Here is a 15,748-nt window from a genome sequence, read left to right on the forward strand (position 1 = left end):
TATGACACACTTTCATTCATTTTGCCAGAATTTTACAACCTAGCAGTCTACAAAATGACCAAGCAGCATTCCTTGCGGAGATGCAGGCGGTGTCTCTAACACCACCTATAGGTAGCTACAATAGAGCCCCTAAAGAAGAAGTTTTCTTTCCCCTGGTGGAGGGCTAATTTCCATAAAAGTAACTCCATGCAATATTATTGCAATAACATAACAGGTTGGAACATTGTGTCAACCTGTTATGGGGGGGAAACAAGCAAAATTATCTATGTTCTGATGTTTATGTATTAATGTATTTAAATATAATTCCTATGGAAGAATCTTTATTTGATATCACAATCAGCCTGACCCATGGTAATATCCTATTAAATGAAACATTACAGTTTAAGATTTATTTAGCCCTATAACTAGTCCCAGACATGTTCATATCACGGCAGTGGACTACTCTTTTGGCAATACATTTGGGAAATAAACCAAATGAAGCCACTATTAGGCTATGTTTGTTCTATTAATGTAAATGGGCCCACCATCGGCACATTGAAATTCCTTATGATGGTATTGCGATGTACACCTCTGTTGCACTACACGTACATCATGAGAATGGGGCCCTAATTCAGGCATCCCTTGCACTAAAGATCCAGGACAACATAATCATCACTGTACTATATACAATATTGTATTGTATACAGTACCACTCAAAAACCATCTTTATGATATTCTTATAGCATGTCGAAATCTGAGCAAAGAAAGATAGAGTTTTACCTTTATGTGTAGCTCTGGCTGCTGGACATGGAGAGAACTGTCATTCACCATGGGTGGAAAGCATCACATCTGGTAACTTGTTCGATTCTAGACCTTAAAGCAGTAGTTCAGCAAAATAAAAAAAATAAAAAAATTCATATCAACTGGTGCCTGAAAGTGCCAGAGATTTGTAATTTACTTCTATTAAAAAGTCTTCCAGTGGTACCTATGAGCTGCTGTATGTCCAGCAAGAAGTGGTGTATTCTTTCTAGTCTGAGACATTGCTCTCTGCTGCCATCTCCGTCCACGTCAGGAACTGACATCAGATTCCCGCTGTCTGCCCGCTCCGTGCAGCGGGTGGATACAGCGGGAGGACCGCCTGGAAAACTGGGATACAGCCTATGGCTATGGCTGTATCCCAGTTTTCCAGGCGGTTCTCCCGCTGTAGCCACCCTCTCCACGGAGCGGGCAGACAGCGGGAATCATTTCCGAGAGTTCGGGTTCGTACGAGAGTTCAAGTTCGGACCATCCCTAACTGGAAGATGAGATATTTTTTTTCTTTTAATAGAAGTAATTTACACATCTCTGGCACCAGTTGATTTTTTTTTTTTTTTTTGCTGAACTACACCTTTAACTTCAATGTCATTAAAGACAACTTTATATTACTTTTGCTTTATACTTTGTAGTATGTTTTCTACTTTTCTCACATTTTTTTCTACTGGAGCTTTACCCAACAGAGCAATGTGATGCCTGGGCCTCACCAGACTGACCATGAAGAGGCTGGGGTCTCACCATCTATGGCAGAAGTCCAAGCAAAAATAAAAACTATTGCTCAGTCTACCCTTTGTTTGTCTCCTAATCTCTGTATAACATTAAAATAAGAATGTAATTAGTCAATAATGTTCTTGAACCAGAGATTGTTGCAGCCAGGGACAGGAATGTACAGTTTATAGCCACCTTTATAAGAACTGCCTCCTCAGCTGCTCCTCACCAACAACTAGGGGGCACCTCACAGTTTGAGAAGCACTGATCCAGTATAATTTGGTAAAGATATGCTTTATACACTTTTACAGTGTCTACTAGATGGCAATATAAAGGTCCGCTATAGGGACCGCACAGCTTCCTATAATACAACTTGAAACAGTGCAGCATAGCTGCTCTTGTTTACAATAGATAAAATACACAACCCAGAAGCTTTTGAAATGTCAGGCTTTTTCTTGCATGTAAAGAAGTCTCTGGGGGAACAGCATGAAGCTTGCACACGGAAACATCAAATAAAATAGAAATCAATCAGTGCTTTTTGAACAGAGTACACTGTTCCTTATAATGCCATCTGGCTGGGGTTATACATACTGGTAAATATTATATCCAGTAGACTATTAGCAGCAGTCTTCTGTCTAAAGAGACTCATTTTTATCTCATTAAATTTTAACAATTTTACAAAAACTGAAACAGAGCTGCTCTAAAGCTTTTAAAAGATTTTCCAGAAGTATTCCATAGAGATGATTTCTCTTATTTCATGTAAATAAAGTTCAATCATGGTATAATAATACAAAAAAGTAGAATGATGCATTTCAGTATCTCCCCATTTCCAGTTACCATATGTTGATGTTGGCAAATAAGTACAAGTACGGTCGGTCACCAGCCACACTAATACAAATGGTACCTCTCTTTGTGCTGTCCATGAATAGCAGACTATTCTATAGTGTGAAAAGTTTGAAACCCTTGTGGCTGGTGACCGATTCTGTACTTCTTAGGCAGTGTAATAGGGGCAGTGCCAAGCCCACAAAAGCCGCAGCCTGGCACGCCTCTCCCCACCCCATCTCGTCCCATCTTGGCTTCCAGCACCAAACACTTCGCTTAAATCTTGTGCAAGCATTTTGATTTACCCCGGTAGCAACAAAACACAGTAATCACTGAACTTAAGGAGATCAGTGAAAAAATTACAATGGAGTACTCAAGCAAGAGTCTCCATTAATGCCCCCAAAAAGTCCGTGGAGCCTCGGTTGCGAGTCTCAAAACACGGGATAGCCAGATATCTCTAGCCTGTTGCCACGGGGTGCCTCCATGATGGGGAGAGCACCACACCACCCTGAAAGATAGCCCCTTAAGTCCCACTCGGTTGCGAGTATTGGAACATAAATAGGGAAACAACAGGGTGGCCCGTTTTCCCTATTTATGTTCCAATACTCGCAACAGAGTGGAACTTAAAGTGACTCTGTACCCACAATCTGACCCCCCAAACCACTTGTACCTTCGGATAGCTGCTGTTTTATCCAAGATCTGTCCTGTGGTCCGTTCTGCAGGTGATGCTGTTATTGTCCTAAAAAATACTTTTAAATGTGAAGCCCGTGCCAAACGGGAGTATCTGTGCCCTAACTTTGCACCACCCCTCTGTCCCTCCTCCCCACCCTCTTCAGCATTAGGAATGCCACTGAAACATTTTCTCCATGCTGAACATTGCACAGGTCCTTAACGATCCAGCCCATGTGTCGGGCTGCCACAGGTGGGGAATAGGAGGCAATCTGCCTGGAGCATTCCTAATGATGAAGAGGGTGGGGAGGAGGGACAGAGAGGTTGTGCAAATTTAGGGCACAGATACTCCCCTTTTGGAACGGGGCTTCAAGTTTAAAAGCATTTTTTTTAGGACATTAACTGCATCACCTGCCGAACGGACCGCAGGACAGATCTTGGATTAACAGATTGTGTGTACAGAGTCGCTTTAAGGGGCTATCTTTCAGGGTGGTGTGGTGCTCTCCCCATCATGGAGGCACCCTGTGGCAACAGGCTAGAGATATCTGGCTATCCCGTGTTTTGAGGCTCGCAGGCTCCACGGACTCTTGTTTTGCATATTTAAAATTTTGGGGGCATCGTTGGAGACACTTAATTGAGTACTCCATTGGTATTTTTTCACTGATCTCCTTGAGTTCAGTGATTACTGTGTTTTGTTGGTTGATTTGTCATTGCCCCAACTATCCAGAATCCTGCTCCACAGTGACGAGGGGCAAATACCCCGAAACGGCTGTCTGTGGATGGATGCTTGCCTTGGCAAGCCCTTGTCATGATCGCAATACTCGTACCTTAAGTTAGACATTGACAAAAAGGGGCCATCCTGTTGTTTCCCTATTTATGTTCCAATACTCACAACCGAGTGAGACTTAAGGGGCTATCTTTCAGGGTGGTGTGGTGCTCTCCCCATCATGGAGGCACCCCGTGGCAACAGGCTAGAGATATCTGGCTATCCCGTGTTTTGAGACTCACAACCGAGGCTCCACGGACTCTTGTTTTGCTTACCCCGGTAGCAGCAGCATCCTGAAGATGCAAGCATAAAATAGAGCTCCCAATGTCAGAGCAGTGTGATCTCCAACAGTCTCTTACAGCCCCCATAAGGCCAGTTATTCAGGATGTTGTCAGCGTTAGGGAAACTTACTCGCATGCACTTAGATTTTGATTCATGGCGCATGTTTGAGACCTGAGGTCAGAGCTTGGAGCTAGAAGCTGGGCCATGACTGTCACTCAGGATACGACAGGGTGGGGAGAGGTGTGCTTGGCTGTGGCTTTTGTGGGCTTGGCACCACCTTAGCTCTCCAATTGTTTAGGCAGATGGAAAAAAGGTCTTTTTTAGCATTTAGATTACATAGACGGCCCAAATAAAGCTACTGGCTATATTTTTGCACTAGGTGCTATGTTATAGTGTGACAGGTTCAAAACCCTTGTGGCTGGTAACAGATTTCTTTTAAATAGAGTATCTGAAAAACCTGCACGGAACTTACGGAAATTACAATATCTCCAGAAGTTGAAGAACATTTTTAATATAATAATAATAGTAATTTACAAAATTACTATATACAGAAAGACTGCATCCCTACAAGTAGCTCAAAAAAAAATTTGGAAAACTGTCTATCAGAAGGCCCACAACTAGAGATGAGCGAACCTCGAGCATGCTCGAGTCGATCCGAACCCGAACTTTAGGCATTTGATTAGCGGTGGCTGCTGAAGTTGGATAAAGCTCTAAGGCTATCTGGAAAACATGGATATAGTCATTGGCTGTATCCATGTTTTCCAGACAACCTTAGAGTTTTATCCAAGTTCTGCAGCCCCCGCTAATTAAATACCGAACGTTCGGGTTCAGATCGACTCGAACCTGGTTCGCTCATCTCTACCCACAACCAATGGTGACATCATACTGGATCTAGCAGTGCTTAGCAGTTACCACCATTTTGGGCTCTGATGTAAATGCGATTTTTTTAATACATGTGATCGGGAATGTTCAGAGGTAAAACTAACATGATGAATAATGTTACTTTTCCAGAGGTTTCATTTAATGCACTAAAGTCTATTCAGTAAATGCTACTTCTTTTTTGCCAGTTAAATTAAGTTAAAACATTTGTTCTTATTGCCTGAAAATTATTTGACTCTTCTCTACTGTGACAGTGATGAAGTAACAGCACTAAAAAAGTGACAGACAGCCATGTAACAGTGAACGGGATATGCATCTTTTTAAAGCATTCAGTCAAGTTCTTCTAAATTTTTAAAACAAGACCAGTTTGGGGTCTGCTATGTGAGTTATTTAATTCCAACAGCCAGATCCCTAAAGGAACACTTCAACCAACATTTTTACCATCTAATCTTTTACTAAATGACATTATGTAAATTCTAACTTTTCTTTTTAACTAACAAACTTTCTAACCTTTTTTTTTTTTTTTACCATTGTCTCTATTTTGGAGACATTGTCTCTGTACTGGTCTTTGGCTACACTTGGCAAGACTTCAGATTGTGCTGCAGAAGTCATTTAAATGGCACCAAAAGTCAATTTAAAAAACCCCCATTGTGACTAGAAAAACTGTTTATCAAAATGACAATATTTTTCTCTACAGAAAGATACAGGTACTTTACAGGATACATTTTATATAGTTTACATCTCATATTTTTTGTAAGCAAATATTTTTGTGTTATGGTTGACCAAAACATGATGAGAACAGAGCTCTACGTCTGAATAAAACACAAGTCTAAAAAAGGATCATAGAACATACCTTGTCTTCTCCGACTGTTTAGTTTCCTAAAGCAGGTGCCTTCGACCAGCCGGTTAAGTCGCTGCTGTTTTATAAGCTCTAAGATCTCTGGCTGAATCTTCTCTTTCAGCTCTCTATGCAATAATAAAAAAGACAGGTACATTGAGAACCATTAGGATTGTTTTGAATTGTTTTTTTCCCCCTGTGCAATGACAATAAAGGTATACTATGTAAATAACACACCCAAGGGAAGATTTTTATTGATATACCTGTAGTTACTTTTTACATTAACATCATACTCCCATAAGGCTGGGTTCACACCGCGTTTTTGCAATCCGTTTTTTTTCATCCGTTTTTTGCAAAAAAATGGATGAAAAACGGATGGAAAAAACGGATGCATTAGTGTGCATCCGTTTTGATCCGTTTTTCCATTGACTTAGATTGTAAAAAAAAACGGATCAAAAAGGATCAATTTTTTAACAGACACAAAAGTAGTGTCAGCTACGTTTTTGCGTCCATCAAAAAAAAAACGGATCTGTTTTGATCCGTTTTTATTTACAATGGAAGTCAATGGAAAAACAGATCAAAACGGATGGACACAAATGCATACACACACACACTACCGTTCAAAAGTTTGGGGTCACCCAAACAGTTTTGTGTTTTCCATGAAAAGTCACACTTATTCACCACCATACATGTGAAATGAATAGAAAATAGAGTCAAGACATTGACAAGGTTACAAATAATGATTTGTATTGAAATAACATTGTTTTTACATCAAACTTTGCTTTCCTCAAAGAATCCACCTTTTGCAGCAATTACAGCATTGCACACCTTTGGCATTCTAGCTATTAATCTGTTGAGGTAAGCTGGAGAAATTGCACCCCACGCTTCTAGAAGCAGCTCCCACAAGTTGGATTGGTTGGATGGGCACTTCTGGCGTACCATACGGTCAAGCTGCTCCCACAACAGCTCAATGGGGTTCAGATCTGGTGACTGCGCTGGCCACTCCATTACCGATAGAATACCAGCTGCCTGCTTCTGCTGTAAATAGTTCTCGCACAATTTGGAGGTGTGTTTAGGGTCATTGTCCTGTTGTAGGATGAAATTGGCTCCAATCAAGCGCTGTCCACTGGGTATGGCATGGCGTTGCAAAATTGAGTGATAGCCTTCCTTATTCAGAATCCCTTTTACCCTGTACAAATCTCCCACCTTACCAACACCAAAGCAACCCCAGACCATCACATTACCTCCACCATGCTTAACAGATGGCTTTAGGCATTCTTCCAGCATCTTTTCATTTGTTCTGCGTCTCACAAACGTTGTTCTTTGTGATCCAAACACCTCAAACTTGGATTCATCCGTCCACAAGACTTTTTTCCAGTCTTCCTCTGTCCAATGTCTGTGTTCTTTTGCCCATCTTAATCTTTTTCTTTTATTGGCCAGTCTTAGATAGGGCTTTTTCTTTGCCACTCTGCCCTGAAGGCCAAAATCCCGCAGCCGCCTCTTCACTGTAGATGTTGACACTGGTGTTTTGCGGGTACTATTTAATGAAGATGCCAGTTGGGGACCTGTGAGGCGTCTGTTTCTCAAACTAGAGACTCTAATGTGCTTATCTTCTTGCTTAGTTGTGCAACGCGGCCTCCCACTTCTTTTTCTACTATGGTTAGAGCCTGTTTGTGCTGTCCTCTGAAGGGAGTAGTACACACTGTTGTACGAGCGTTTAATTGACCCCACAAATGTGATGCTCCAGAAACACAATCTGCTCAAAGGAAGGTCAGTTTTGAAGCTTCTGTAACGAGCTAGACTGTTTTCAGGTGTGTGAACATGATTGCACAAGGGTTTTCTAATCCTCAATTAGCCTTCTGAGCTAATGAGCAAACACATTGTACCATTAGAACACTGGAGTGATAGTTGCTGGAAATGGGCCTCTATACACCTATGTAGATATTGCACCAAAAAACAGACATTTGCCGTTAGAATAGTCATTTACCACATTAGCAATGTATAGAGTGTATCTGTTTAAAGTTAGGACTAGTTTAAAGTTATCTTCATTGAAAAGTACAGTGCTTTTCCTTCAAAAATAAGGACATTTCAATGTGACCCCAAACTTTTGAACGGTAGTGTGTATATATATATATATATATATATATATATATATATATATATAGAGAGAGAGAGAGAGAGAGAGAGAGAGAAAGAAAGAGAGAGGCTCTTCAGTTGTTTTAGTATGTATTAGTAGTTTTGTGTCCCTAAGACTCTGTTTACATTTTGATTATGGCTTCCTTTCTTATAGGGGCTCTCTCTCGAATTAATGGGATTGGGTATGTTCGGCTTCTTTTAAGTCTAGTTAATCATCTGCATATGCAAGGGTTAATTCTCTATTTTGATTTTTAACATTAGAATCCACACATATGATAATTGGAGGCTTCTGATGATAGACACAAGGAATAGTCTCAATATATACTTATACTAAACTTCTGTTTTGTTAGAAAGCCCAGTATCTTATCTTGTTATTGCACGCTCTGTAGGCTTACCTGGGTTATATAGTACTTTATTAGAGGTTATAAGCTGACAATAAGTGCCCCACCAAACAGTGGCATGTTCACCAAAATTGTGTATTAAAAAATACATCAAAATAAAAAAGTCTGGTCCTTAAAGAGGCAAGATGAAGAAAAAAACTTTTAACATGTCAGAGAAACATTGGTGGGGCCTATGGCTGTATCCATGTTTTCCAGGTAGCCTTTGGGCTGCATCCAACTTTGGCTGGGTTTACACTACGTTTTTCCTATGCTTTTATCATATCAGTTTTTATTTGGTTACTTTTAACGGACAGAAAAACCCTATTTTTGTGTATGTTAAAAAAAACGCAACCATTTCAATCTGTTTTTTTTTTTTATAGAATTGAAGTCAATGGAAAAACTGATCCAAACAGATGGCATACAATTGCATCTATTTTTTGCATCCGTTTTTTTCATAAAACGTGTGCGTTAAACAGATAGGAAAAATGCTGTGTGAACCCAGCCTTCTTTAGCCACCAGTATTGAAATGCTGAATGATCGGACTCGAGCACACCCGAGTAGCACTCATCTCTATTCAATAGTGTTCCAATCTCTGGGATCCCCACTGTTCCCTAAAATGAATGGGCCAACATTACTCTTGACCTAGATCTCTGCAGGTAAATTTACACTAAGGCTTTGGCAATTCAATTTAGTGATCAATCTGTAAGTTCCAATACTAGCAATGTTCTATAACTAAAGCCAAACACATACAAATGTTAAAAGCAGTGCTTGGTTATTACAGGCGGCTGAGGCTGTAGTGATCCGGTTAATAAATGACTACACTTTTTCCTCTAGCCATTTATTTGCAGTTCTGGCTACAGTCGATTTATACAGAGTTTAATATCTGTTTCACTTTCCTTGGAGAAAAATAGATGGTATTTCATTTAAGATTCCAAGATTATACAGATCTCTGTAAAGGTCACATCTGACAAAAAGGGGCGAGTGTTCTGAACAGGGAATATTTTATAAACTAAATGTACTGTATTTCCAAAACTATACTGAATACAAATGTCAACATAAACCCTTGAAGTATTCACACTGTATATGTAAATCACTACTAGAACAATATCTACATTTATTAAGTCTGTAAACACAGTGCATCCAGGTACTATCTCTTTGTCAAGTGAACCATGCATATGGCTCTCAACATGATGTAAGAAAAACAGTGATATATCAGACAGGCCATCTTTTTCTATTTACAGTTCTAATGCATGCATGCCTCTATAGTAGGCATGGGCACAAGTCTGCAGCTGCGTCACCCCATATGCAGTCAGCTGTGATGCAGTCTGTCAGTCTGTCAAAGCCAGCAGAATTTTTTTCAGCAATTTTGTTACAGAAACTTTTTTGTGGGACTGGACTACAGACTGGCCTTCAATGTTTAAATGCATCACTGAGCCTTAGCAATCCCCTCTACAAGCCATTTTGGAAACGTCTTGACCCAGCTGTCAAGACATCACAATTTGGCTATTATTACTGTATGCCCTTGACCCTTGCCATTTTCCTGCTTCCAAAATATCAACTTCCAAAACTGACTGAACACTTCACTTGACAGCTGCTACTGCAACAAGATTATACGTCACTTGTCAGTGGTTTTAATGTTATGGCTGATGATTGCTTGTGTGTTCGTATATACTTCAATAATAGATTACTTACAGTATAGGGCGGGACTGGAAATCCTCCTGGTTCATTCTTTCTGACTGACGTATTTTCAAGATTTCTGTGTAGCTGAGGTTCTGAAGCCTACTCTTGAACTGGTCCAGAGAACTTGGTTTGTTTGTTAGAGCTCTCATGATTTGTTCCTTTACAACTTGCATAACCTATTAGAGACAAATAATTGGTAAGTGCTTGGTCGCTCGGTCAAAGATAAGTTGTTTACTTGAAAAAAAAAGATATTACATACAGCAAGTCAACTAAACTATCTTAAACACATAAATGAGCAAAAGGAAAGTCAGCTCACCAAAGTGCAGTATATGTGTGCCGCTGTAATTCCCCAGGTCTGGAGCGCGTGGAGCAATATTGCGGACCGTCTCCCGTATATAGACTTCAGTAAAGAAAATGGTGGCTCCCAGCTCCGTAAAAAATATATGTATAACTTTATTGAACGTGCATCTTAAAATAACAAACAGGCTAAAAACATCAGCGCTGACGCGTTGCGAGGTTACACCTCTCAATCATGATTAAGTGGTGTAACCTCGCAACGCGTCGGAGCTGATGTTTTTAGCCTGTTTGTTATTTTAAGATGCACGTTCAATAAAGTTATACATATATTTTTTACGGAGCTGGGAGCCACCATTTTCTTTACTGATATCTTAAACACAGTCCATTCACTTGCTCAGTTTAGCATTATGGTGTTCCAGTGTGAACTTCGGAGGGTGATTTTTTTTTTTTTTTTTTTTTTTTTTTTTATATGTTCAGGTTTTACCATGCAGCTTTAAAGCTAAAACCCTGAGTGGCATCAACTAAATCCCCACAATGTGTAAGTGTAACTGGTAAACAGTGTAATCTTAGATTGAACAATCTAAAAATGCAACAGTGGTTCAGCCAGTTTTAAAACATGAAGCATTTTTAGACGGTCTAGTCTAAGTTCATGTCACTTGGTAGTTAGCTTATTTTTATGGAAAAGATGTTCGCCAAAAATACACCACATTTTTGCAAACGGCAGCTTGCTTCATTTTCAAAAAAACCATAGCTACTTTAAGGTACTACTTATTGGTGAGGCACAAAAGTACCTAAAAAGTCTCCAAACCACATTAAAAATGTAGTGTTGTAAGCCATTTTTTAAGCGCACACAGTTTTAGTTATTTCCTCCACTGTTATAACAGCAAAAGGCTGCACAAACGATCCAGTGATTGTTTGTGCGACCCTCCCTGTCTTGTAATAGCAAATAAAAGACAATATATGAGATCATTGTTTGTTCACAGAAAGCACCGTGTAGTCTAAAAGTTGAGTTTTGTAGAGATGTGTGCAGGAGGCTGTATGGTGGCACATGACCCTACTTCAGGGCCAAAAAGATTTCACATATTCTTCGCTGGACACTGTATGTTAGTGGTATTCTCCACCAGGAGCTATAGTGTGCTTCTAAGTACATAAAGGACTTTCCCATATCTAGAGATAGAGGAGTTAATATTGCATGAATTTCAGACGCCTATTTTTCTGGTCTCTACTAATCCTTATTTCGGCAGTTAGCCTTTCACCAACCCAAACATACAATAGATGCTATTTAACAGCACAATAGAGATGAGATAAACTGTATCTATAGTGTTGCTTTAAAAAGCGAACATATTAAAGGGGTTTTCTAGGAAAAACCCATTATTTGCCAATCTACAGAACATGCTATGAAAAGCTGATTGGTGAAGCGCCAACACCCCCTTGCCAATTAAAAATAGTGCTTGCAGCCTGAACCCTCAGCACCAGGGATTGTGTAGTTGTGGCACTGTCTTATTGCAGCGCAGCTCCCATTCACTATAGGGACATGTTCCCAAATTGTTGTCACTAAGAGTAAAGCCACTTCCACAGACCACTATTTCAGACAATAATTTCTATTAGGAGAACAATTAATAGTAGAAAAAACACAGAGAAACTTCAATAGAAAAACTTGCATCTCTTTTGTGTTTCGGACCCAGTCCTAGTTTTAGTTACAAATACTGACCAAGGTAAATCAGCTGGCATTGCCAAGTCTATTTTCAGTAACAGTTATAAAAAATGTAATCTAATGATAACTTTTAATTAATCACAATCAATTCGATCAATGATAAAGAATATTTTCTCTTTAACTATTTTCTGCATTTATATGATTTAATATTATGTTTGATAGTTAAGAAATGTAACCTATTGTTAAGTGTAAGCAAGGTTTTACAAGAACACGTTACTCTTTTGGCTTGATAATGGATTTTTATTTCTAGCCTTCGAACTACATTATTCCCTTCAATATTTGTGCTACCCTATAGCACCCATAAGAATCAAGAGTAGCACAATGGCAAGAAAATGTGTATAGCATATGCAAAGAGAACAAAGAAACTTTCACCTTCACCAAAAAAAAAAGATGAGCAAATTGAAAGTAATAACGAAGCAAAGTGCTTTGCTATCTGCAAAGCACTTTTCTTCGTTATTACTTTAAATTTGCTCATCTTTTTTTTTAATACACATTTATTAAAGAAAAATGTAAGCTTTCTTTGTATTAACATTCATACTGTACATTGACTAGCAGCTGTAAGGGGTGACATGGCCCCTCTGATGCCACCAATGGCTGTATCGGGAACTGCAGAGCTGCACAAGCCCTGGTCGTACAATAGTTATATTACTAATGCTGCTGCATGCAGCATTAGCGATACTTACCACTACCTAATGTCTATCCTAATGCTTATTAGCAGTAGAGTTTGGGAAGATGAGTCAGTAGAGCTGCAGCTGTGGCACAGTGAAGCAGAGTGAGCAGAGATATCTGTCAATCACCTCTACCTTTTGCACCACTGTACTTGCACTGCAACATTAGTGGCACAAGCTCTCCACTCAAATGTTAATTCTAATGCTAGCATGCATTACAATAGACATTAGGGGGGATTAGTATTACATTATAGTATAGAAGGGCTCCTGTTACAATACGTTGCCCAACAGCTGGACACATATTAGAAGGTGCCAATTTTAATGACTGTTTTCAGATAAAAGGAGAGAAACGGATTGAGCAAGGACATTGTGATTTTTTTTGTGTATTTACTATTTAATTTAGTATACTAACCTCCTATTAGCCTCCTATTGTGCAGGAGACACAGAGAGTGAAGGTATGTCTCCTACCTTTATCCTCAGTGCCGTTCCTGTGCACTTAGTCGTTTACTCCACAGTTCGGTAAGACTGTTAGGAGCACTGGCCTGTCCCCCATAGCTCCGAGCCTCCCTCGGCCGGCCCACCCCTTCTAATGATAATCAATGGATCTGCACAGATCATCACTATGGGGGTGGGGCAGTGCTCCTAACAGTCTTACCGGATTAAACGACTAAGTGCACTGGAACTGCGCTGAGGATAAAAGGTACACAACACTGGGGCTATCAGCAGGTTAGGGTTGTCTAACCTAGTGCTTCTTAACTCCAAGTCCTCAGGCCTCACCAACAGGTCATGTTTTGAGGATTTCCCATACAAAGGACACCTGTGCTAATACCTGATGCACTGAGTATAATTATATCACCTGGGAAATACTAAGGAAAACCTCAAAACATGACCTGTTGGTGAGGCCTGAGGACTGGAATTGAGAAGCACTGGCCTAACCTACTTATAGTTCCCCTTTTAACTATCCAGATACCAAACCCATCTTATGTATTATATTCAATCCATGACCATTTAGAGACTAAAGGAAACTTCCAATGATGTGCCTGTAAGCTTATGGTGTATAGTGTGCTCCCCCAATATCACAAAGAGGTCTTTTTCATAGACTGCAAACTTAGTAAGCATACTGTTATGAAACCATGTACTTCTGTCATATTCCTTTATCGATTATATAATGTTCTCAGAATTCACAAGAATTTCAAAGAGACTAATTTTTTTTTATTCTTCGGGTAGACAAGAACCAGATCTGACATATAATTTGATATTATTAATGAAGTAGAAATACGAGTAAAGAGTAAAACGTATTGGTATATTTTATTTTGTAGCAGAGTATGCCCTTAAGGTCAGCTAAGCTAGTGTGACAGTGACTGCATTAGACAAAGCGTTCTCCCAGTTCTGAGTGATTTTCTATGACAACCTACATAAACTTGCTTATTAGTTAATTGAATCCATGGTTAGCCAGCATTGAATTATTTCTCTGATTTCTGACAAAGCCCCTGGCAAAATATAGCGTTCACATAAAATCAATGGACTGTGTTAAGAAAACCCAATTTACATTTCAGCTTAGGAGCCTTGTTCAGTGAAGGGGAACCTATTTGTTTATGAGACATCATAGGTATGTTGCTATTGTTTGTTACTCTAGACAAATAATACAACATGCGTCAAATAATTAAACCTGGAATTCTGAATTGCTAAGATACTTCCATTTGTTGCCATTTTCCTCATATCTCAGATTGAGCCATTTTTTTTTTGTTCTGCATCGCGTAGGAAAATGAATCTAGATTGTGAAAATATATTTGGTTCCATGCTAACAGTAATGCATTGTGAGATGAGGTGCATTCTCCGCTAACGCTAAGAGGAGTGTTGAGTCCATGATGGGTGTAGTCCACAAAAACTTATACAGACACTGTTTTGATGCTTTGATAGTACATAAATATATAAGTAGAAACTGCCCCCTCATCTTTTTCCCAAACTAAAGCACCAGCAGTCTGAACATTTGGTAGGGGTGTTATGTAAATGTACATATGTATATTATAAACCACACAAGGCAGCAGAAATATCAGCATAAGCAAGCTCTACCAAGTGCTATATATTTGCATATTGTAGCCTACTCTTAAGTATGTTGGTTTGTCCATTCTGCTGCTGTAAGACTGAGCAATGAATAAATTAAAGCATGACAATCTGTGACATAGAAACTCTACGCTATACAAACAGATGGTGAAAAAACTGAACCCGATAATTATTAATGTATCTATGTTTCGATACCTACAGATGTTCTGAGTTACATATTTTATGACATTTTTAGGAAAAAGAATATGTACAGACAATTATAAATAAAATAGTCAATTAAAAAGATTGATAGCTTGATAGTTAACACACCCATGCTATGTATAGGAATTGACAGGAGCCAACAGGAGAACACTAAGACCCAGTGTATACACAAAGCAGTGCTAGAATGGCCTAATATCACGGAGTGCCTTTCAGTGATGGGATGGAATACACTGTAAAACAAGAGTACATTTCTCTTAGATTTGGTTTCCATAAAAAGATCATAACTAAAAATATTGTTAGGGCTTGTAGCTCAATGTGTATATTTATAACTAAGGCTATGATAAAAAAAACAGTCCTGAACCTATACAAATTCATGGAGCTTTGAGTATTCTTGTGATAAGAACACTGCAGGGAGTAAAATGGTGAGAGAGGTGACAAGCTCACTGACCTTTTTTCCTTTTTTAATTGGGTTTACAACCTGAAAACTGGTGAGATGTAAAAATAAATAATCTTATGCATAAAATTTAAGTTAATGTGCTAGTTTTCTGCCATCCTGATTGCTTCCATTGCTCCGATACACATTTCCTATTACACAGAAGGGGCAGAGTCTCACTAAATTGTTTTAGTCCTAAGTGCAGCAAGTGATAGATTAGGGACACAGAAGAGACTCAACTTCTGTCTACACAGTAGAGCAATCTAAAGTCTGACAGGATCACATGACACAGCTGTTACATACCATATCTCATAATACCAAGAGAATAATGATTGTAATATACTATTCACGCAGTTGAATACTTTCGTTCAGAGCTATATTAAATCTTTAGTGAGTGCTAGCCCCCCCCCCCCCCCCAA

At 39.2% G+C, this 15,748-nt stretch overlaps 1 protein-coding gene across 4 annotated transcripts in view; it reads right to left on the reverse strand.

Moving 5' to 3' along the window:
* Window positions 1-15,748, reverse strand: part of ELMO1 (engulfment and cell motility 1) — a 264,820-nt gene that overhangs the window by 18,875 nt on the left and 230,197 nt on the right. For all 4 annotated transcript variants that reach the window (XM_069958426.1, XM_069958429.1, XM_069958428.1 and 1 more), the window contains 2 exons: window positions 9,965-10,128; window positions 5,772-5,884 (listed from right to left, as the gene is read on the reverse strand). In XM_069958426.1, coding sequence (XP_069814527.1) covers window positions 5,772-5,884; window positions 9,965-10,128 — 277 coding nt within the window. The remainder of the gene's footprint in view (window positions 1-5,771; window positions 5,885-9,964; window positions 10,129-15,748) is intronic.

The sequence above is a fragment of the Dendropsophus ebraccatus genome, chromosome 2, assembly GCF_027789765.1.
Source record: "Dendropsophus ebraccatus isolate aDenEbr1 chromosome 2, aDenEbr1.pat, whole genome shotgun sequence".
NCBI classification, from domain to species: Eukaryota; Metazoa; Chordata; class Amphibia; order Anura; family Hylidae; genus Dendropsophus; species Dendropsophus ebraccatus.